Raw genomic sequence first — 7,579 nt, 5'->3', positions numbered from 1 at the left:
GAGGAATTTCAAACTGAATTCACCCAAATCTGAGCCGGCTCACTGGGCTTCTCTGAGAAGTCAGAAATGAATCAAGCATAACATTCAACCACTAAAACTCATTTTTCTCTTCAGGAATGACAGTAAATAACTATAATCTGACAGATTAATCAGAAATATTAATGTGCTTAAATATTTTTTCAGTTTTTTTGTAAATCAGTACATTTGAAAATTCATGGATAACAATAATAATTCTATTTTAGCATTAAAAATATCATTTGGGTTAAAGAGCTTCTACATATTGGTGTATTAACCATTGCAGAAACAGAAATGATTTTGGTAATTACCAATGCTGTTAATTTAGGGTTAGGGTGCTCTAATACATTTAAGCACTGTATATATATATATATATATATATATATATATATATGAACCAAAATCACCCTTTTTAGTACAGTTATTGTTATTTAATTTGTATTATTAATATCATTATTATTATTATTATTTTATTTGTATCATTATTTATTACTATTATCATTTTTATATTATTGTTATTATTATTATTTTATATCATTATTATTCAATAAACAAAAACGTGTTTTGTTTTGTTGTTTTCTGTCGTACTTTGTCCTCCCGTCCTGCAGGGGGCGTTCTCCAGCTTCGCTCCTCACTGTATAAACTTTGACCCGGAACCTACCGGGTTGCTGTCCCTCCTGCAGCCGCCTCTCGGGCTCTGTTCCCGGGATGTGTGCCTGTGAAGCCCCGCTGCTCCGGGGCCTCCGGGTCCTGAAGGAGTCCGTGAGGGAGCAGCTGTCCCGGGTGGAGGAGGAGCTCATGGAGCAGCTGGAGGAGCGCAGCGGGGGCTCGCGGACCTCCTGGGGCCGCCTGCTGCTCGTGCTGCGGCCGCTGCTGACCGGGAGTCTCTCCGCGGCGGTGGAGCGGATCACGGAGCTGGTGGAGAGGGAGGTGGAGGAGACCCGGAGGGCCCTGCAGAGACAGAGCCGCCTGCTGGAGGCGCTGCTGAGCCCACAGGTGGCTCTGACACGGACAGGTGAGGCCCAGGTACACCTTTGAGTCAGGTTTACAGGAGAAACTGCCTGGACCGCTGCTCTGCACGTCTATATGGCCGCCATCTTGGTGAGGGGTCGCCGAGGAATGAATTTTAATACTAACAGGAGGTTTATCCATAATAAAAAAAATGAATCTGTGACTAAAATATGATTCTGTGTTCAGACCCGTCCCTATGATCCGGTACAGCGGGCTCATAAAAACTCTCAGGGTTTCATTCTGACACTCTGATCAACTAATATCTTCATTGATTATGAATAAAGCCCCCTTAAAAATCTAACCCCCCTTTTCTAAAAAACAGCAGTAAAACGGGTTAAAAGCCACAGAAATGGGCAGTAAAGGTGAAATGGGATTTAAAAGTTCAAAATGGGTTAAAAGATGAGAAAACCAGCAGTAATGATGGTGAAACACATCCTCAGAGGGGACAGTTGGCAGAAAAGTGGCCAAACTGAGTTAAGGACCCTTGAGACTGGAACAGTCCTCTGACAGCAGTCTGCGACGTAGAATCAGGGGCCGGATTCTGGATTCAGGTCTAACCTGAGGGCCTAACAGGGTCAACATTTAACCACAACTGTCAACCTCATTTTCACCAGTAATAAAATATGAAAAACAGCACTGATGATAAATCATTTGGAAATTTAAAAAAGTAAAAATTGTAAGTTTAAAGGCTCAAATCTGAGATAAAAAGTCCAACTTATTAGTCCAAGAGACCAGAACACGTTATTAAAAATAGAAAAACAATGTTTTAAAATGCAAATATAGGAGGATAAAATTAAAATCATGTGTTTGAAAGGTCAAAATATTAGAAACAATGATGAAATCATGAGTTTAAAAGTGAAAATATGACTTAACATTTTAAATTGTGAGTCTGATAGTTCAAAATATGGGATTACGAAGCCAAAGTTAGGATTTAAAAAGGTCAAAATGATGACTTAAATTTTAAAATTGGGAATCTAAAAGATAAAAATGTGACATATAAAGTCCAAATTAGGAGTTGAAAATGTCAAGTATGAAGTGAAAAGTCAAATCATAAGTTTGAGTCGAAATCTTGAGATGCAAAATTAAAAATATGAAATAAAAACACAAATGAGTTTCTTTCCCCACATTCTGGACTTTTTATGAAATACACTTTACTTTTTTAGATTTTTATGGTTTAACAGGAAATCTGCGGATATAATTGCTCCACGGGCCAGGTTTGGCCCCCAGGCCTTGGGTTTGACACCCCTGGTTATGTGAAGTAGAAGAACCGTGTCCTACATCCTCGTGTTTTTACGTGGTCGGGCTGTACGGGCGTTACATCAGAACAAAGCGATGAACTTGTGAATTTAGTGATGATGTTTTATGTTTTTTCTTCTAGATTTCCTCGGCCCGTCTATTTTGACCGACAAACAGCCCCTGCTGCTGTCTGAGGGAGAACCCGCTGACATCACTGCCCCGCTAAGCTCCGCCTCCTCAGAGCGCGCTGCAGATGAGAGCGTCCACGACGACGACTGGAAGGAAAATGACCACTCCCCAAGCAAAACTGAATCCAAAGACTTGAGGACAGATCCAGGACGGCGCCGTAACACTCACAGACAGCAGGGGGCATCTGAGAGGCCAGCGGCTCGTCGTTGTGTTGTCTGTGGGCGGAGCTTCAGGCACAGAGGGAATCTGGTCAAACATGCAGAGACTCACTCAGACCAGGGCATCTGTGGGGTCTGTGGTCAGTCATCAGACCACCTCATGCACCACCTGATGTCTCACAAGGACTCCGTAAGTGGGGGCGGGGCCTGTGAGGTATGCAGGAAGACATTTCAGAACATAGAGACTCACATGAGGAGGCACACTGGAGAGAAACCGTACTACTGCTCCATCTGTAGAAAGAGGTTCCCACGAGCAGGATCGCTACGACGACACCACAAGATCCACGACAGGAGGAGGGGGCGGGGACAGCAGGGACAGGACAGAGAGCGGGGAGAGGATGGAGAGGATAAGGGGCAGAAAAAGGACAAGGAAGATGGAGGGGACGATGGGTCAGAGCCAGATAAGGAGCATGATTGTGGTCTGGGCCAGTCTCGAGGGTCCTGGTCCTGCCACGTCTGCAGTGACCAGTTTCAGAGCCGAGGCTTCCTAAGGAAACACGCTGAGTCTCACCGAAGCGACCCCCGGAGCGTCTGTGGAGTCTGTGGACAGCAGCTGGACTCACCTGAGGCTCTGCAGAATCACCTGGAGTCCCACAGAGAGGCTGGGGGGGCCTGCTTGGTCTGCACCAGGACTTTCCAGAACCTGGAGACCCACATGAGGACCCACACTGGGGTGAAACCGTACCGCTGCTCTGTCTGTGACAAACGCTTCCCCAGAGCCGGGGCGCTGAGGCGCCACAGGAAGATCCACGGCGGAGAGAGGACGTATGTTTGCTCGCGTTGTGGCCAGGACTTCACTGAGAACTCTGCCTTAAAGACTCACTGCAGAGAAATCCACAAGGAGGATCAGGGAGTGACAGACTCTCAGATGGAGGAGAGTCCAGCCATAAGACAACAGACCAGAGAGTCCGCTCAGACGAGTCACTGCTGCCAGGTGTGCAGCGAGTCGTTCCAGAGCGCCAGCGGTCTAAGGAAACACGTGAAGACTCACTCCAGCACAGCGGTGTGTGGGATCTGTGGTCAGAAGGTCCTGCCATCACAGACCCTCACAGACCACCTGCAGGTCCACAGAGATGCTGCCAAGATCTGCCACGTCTGCGGTAGAACCTTCCAGAACATCGTCACTCACATGCGAAGCCACACCGGGGTGAAACCCTACGTCTGCTCCATCTGTGGGAAGTCCTTCCCCCGGCCCGGTGCTCTGCGGCGCCACAGGAGGATCCACAGCGGGGAGCGGCCGTACATCTGTGAGTTCTGCGGGAAGACGTTTATGGATAACGGTGCTCTGAGCACGCACATCAGGAAACACAGCGGAGAAAGCCCCGCCCACCGCGTCTCCTGTGAGACCTGTGGAAAGACCCTGGCATCGATCCACGTCCTGGCAGTCCACCAGAGAATCCACAGCGGAGAGAAACCGTTCAGCTGTCGGGTCTGTGGGAAAGCCTTCAGGCAGGTGGGGGGGCTGAACGCTCACATGCTGACCCACAGTGGGGAGAAACCCTTCAGCTGCTCTCTCTGCCCCAAGAGCTTCAGCACCAAAGGTTACCTGCAGACTCACCTGCGCTTCCACAGGAAGGAGCGCGCCTTCAGCTGCGGCCGCTGCTCCAAAGCCTTCGTCACCAAGAACGACCTGAAGAAACACCAGCTGACCCACAGCGGGGAGAAACCCTACGGCTGCTCTCTCTGTGGGAAATGCTACCAGGAGAAACGCTCCAGAGACGTTCATGTGAAGGTTCACCACAACCACAGCAGCGGCAGGGAACCAATCAGAAGACAGAACAGTCTGCAGCAGGACTTCATCCAGCTGTAGGGACCACATCAGTGCTGGACTGACTTTAGATCCACACCAGTGCTGGACTGACTTTAGATCCACACCAGTACTGGACTGACTTTAGATCCACACCAGTACTGGACTGACTTTAGATCCACACCAGTACTGGACTGACTTTAGATCCACATCAGTACTGGACTGACTTTAGATCCAGGACTGGTTTTATTTCCAGGACTGGTTTTAGATCCAGATCCAGGACTGGTTTTAGATCCAGGACTGGTTTTAGATCCAGATCCAGGACTGGTTTTAGATGGATTTAGGGGGTCCCAGACTGGTGGGCTGCCAGTCTCTTGTTTCTGAAACCTGCTCATCTCTTTTTTGAGACAGAATCACCAGAATCATATTTTTCTTTTTTGAGGCTTCATATTTTTTCATGGATCTTTGGGTTCTTTTGAAAACTGCAGAAACAATAAATAACTTGAACAAGTCTGACGTCTTTTTTGTCCAGTGATTTTCCCGCAAACATCCAAGCAGAGTACACAAACTCCCCTTAAAATTCCATCTCTGAAGTTCACAGACATCCCTAAAACTTCCATGACATTCCTGAAAATTCAACAGCAGATTCTCCCCAGGTTTCCAGTAGACTGTGTGGATTTGAGTGGACATTCTGGTTAATTCTCTCAAAAATCCAGTTATCCCTGTGTTGAGGGAAAGCTAAAATGTGATGTCCTTAAATGTACATGAAGGGTCTGAGATTTAAAGTCCATCATTTTTATTATTTCCTGCAATAATCCCATTTTTGACGTCAGTAACATGTAGGTCTGGTTTCTGGTTTCTGGTCTCTGAGTGAAGCTTTTCAAAGCTGCCGAAGGCTCGATGATTTATTCAGATTAAACTTACTGACCAATAAATGCTGAGAGGGCAGGGCTCATGAGGAAAATCACAATAACTCATCAATAATTTGTCCAATCTTCATGAAGCTTTAAAACAAGGAATGAGCCCGCCGTGTTATTTTGTTCCTGACCCATAGGGGGCTGCAGGATACCAAAAATGTAGACCTCAGAGCTGGTTGGACAGAACTCCTCCTTAAGTGAAGCAACAGCTCTGGGGGAGAGTATTAATCCTGAACCATGGTGACACCTCAGTGATTAAGGAGGACCAATCACGTTTGTTCATTAGTCTGAAAGTCTCAGGTCAGTCCTCCAGCTGATAAAACACTCCATCCTTGCATTTGAAGATGATGTCATCCTTTAAAGCTTTTAAAACATTCCATTCTTGCCTTCCAAGATGTTATCTTTAAATGTCTTTAAAACATTCCATCCTGGCCTTTGAAGATGATGTCATCCTCTTATGTCCATGAAACATTCCACCCTTGCCTTTAAAGATGATGTCATCCTCTTATGTCTATAAAACGTTCCACCCTTGCCGTTAAATATGATGTCATCCTCTTAAGTCATCCTTTAAAGTGTATAAAACATTCCATTCTTGCCTTTTGAGATGTTATCCTTCAAAGCTAATAAAATGTTCCACCCTTTCCTTCGAATATGTCATCCTTTAAAGCTTACACAACATTCAATCCTTGCCTTCTGAGATGTTATCCTTTAATGCTTATAAAACATTCCATCCTTGCCTTCCAAGATGTTCTCCTTTAAATCTTATAAAACATTCCATCCTTTCCTTCTGAGATGTCATCCTTTAAACCTTTTAAAACATTCCACCCTTGCCTTCTGAGATGTTATCCTTCAAAGCTTACTAACATTCCTGTGGTGTTTTACTTTGTATAGTTCATTTTATTTTTGTTAACGTCTGGTTTCCAGAGGCTGTGACTGGCTGCTAACTTTCTCTGCTCCTCCTGAGGCGTCCACCCCGCCCCCCTGGTGCTGTGGAGAGATCACACCTGCAGCGAATCACTGATTAGAGATCACTACTTAAGACCTGCTGCAGCTCTGTACAGCGCCTGAGTCTTGCCTTCCTTATGTAACCCCTGTAAAAAGTTGAGTACTCTCATAAGTTAACTGCTGAGCTGGTCTTTGGTAGTTCTCGCGGTATTTCGGCGCCTTCGCGTGAACTCAGTCACATGACGCACGTGAGTCATGTGAACTGATCCTTTGAAAATCATGGTGGTTCAGTCAGTCGGGAGACGTGGGGGACGCTCCATACAGGGCTGCAGCAGATGTTCACAACCTAAAACGAGCCGGTTGAAGCGAGTGACACGCTCTAAAAGTCGACTTGAATTGGCCGGGTTTTTTTTCTGTTCCTGATCTAAACCAATCTAAGATGGCGAGCTTACCCAGAACCTGAACCTGAACTGATCAGTGTTGATTTCTCCACCTGTGCGGTAGGAGATCTGCATTCTAGTTCTCTCTAGCCCAATGCCCCCCACAGCTCTCATCTCACTGCTCTGGATTGAACTTTTGTTGCATTCTTCCTTGGACTTTAACTGAAAGACATTCACTGAATTCATCCTGATCTCAGGGGCATAGAAGGAGACTCAGTTGAAACATATTGAACTGTCGAAACATATTGAGCGACTGATTCATAATGAACTGCTGATACATATTGGACAGAAACCAATTGGGTTATCGTTGGGTTAAAGTGTTTGTTTTGTTTTCTGTTAAAATGGTCATGACTGATCTGTATATATTGTAAATATTCTGCACTATAACATAATACAAAAGGTACCTGCAATACAACTTACCTGTCTGCTGCTTGTTGTTACTGGTCCTCAGCCTCCTAGAGTGAGCCTAGAAATTATAATTAGACTCTAGCCCATCAACTAAATACTTTTGGTTATCATTGCTTACCTGTTAGCATTTTTACTGTCCAGATTTCCCAACTGCATACTGAGTGTAAATGCTACACAATTTGTGGCGAGCTAGCCAGGAGGTTGTTGCACAGTAATAAATCAGTAATTACTCATTTTCCACCATGGAAGTGGTTGATCAACTTAAAGTTGATATAGCGCTGGCGGTGATAGTGGACAGTGTCACTAATACGCAGGCTGATGAGGAAGTGCTTGATTTTCTAAAACAGTATGGGTCATTTAACAGAACATTAACCACTGATCAACATATGGTCGTTGAGTTCAATTCTCAAACTGCAATTTCTGGGCTATACCCACTACTACCATACACTTTTG

General features: G+C 45.4%; 1 protein-coding gene across 1 annotated transcript; it reads left to right on the top strand.

The window, feature by feature from the left end:
• Positions 1-697: 697 nt before the first annotated feature.
• LOC121523262 (zinc finger protein 497-like) lies at positions 698-4,928 on the top strand. Its single transcript, XM_041808066.1, has 2 exons — positions 698-1,030; positions 2,405-4,928. Exons 1-2 carry the CDS (start codon positions 724-726, stop codon positions 4,477-4,479), a joined length of 2,382 nt encoding a protein of 793 aa, XP_041664000.1. The 5' UTR covers positions 698-723; the 3' UTR covers positions 4,480-4,928.
• Positions 4,929-7,579: the final 2,651 nt, after the last annotated feature.

The sequence above is a fragment of the Cheilinus undulatus genome, linkage group 16 (genome assembly GCF_018320785.1).
Source record: "Cheilinus undulatus linkage group 16, ASM1832078v1, whole genome shotgun sequence".
Classification (NCBI taxonomy): Eukaryota; Metazoa; Chordata; class Actinopteri; order Labriformes; family Labridae; genus Cheilinus; species Cheilinus undulatus.
This window is presented reverse-complemented; position numbering and strand designations above follow the sequence as displayed.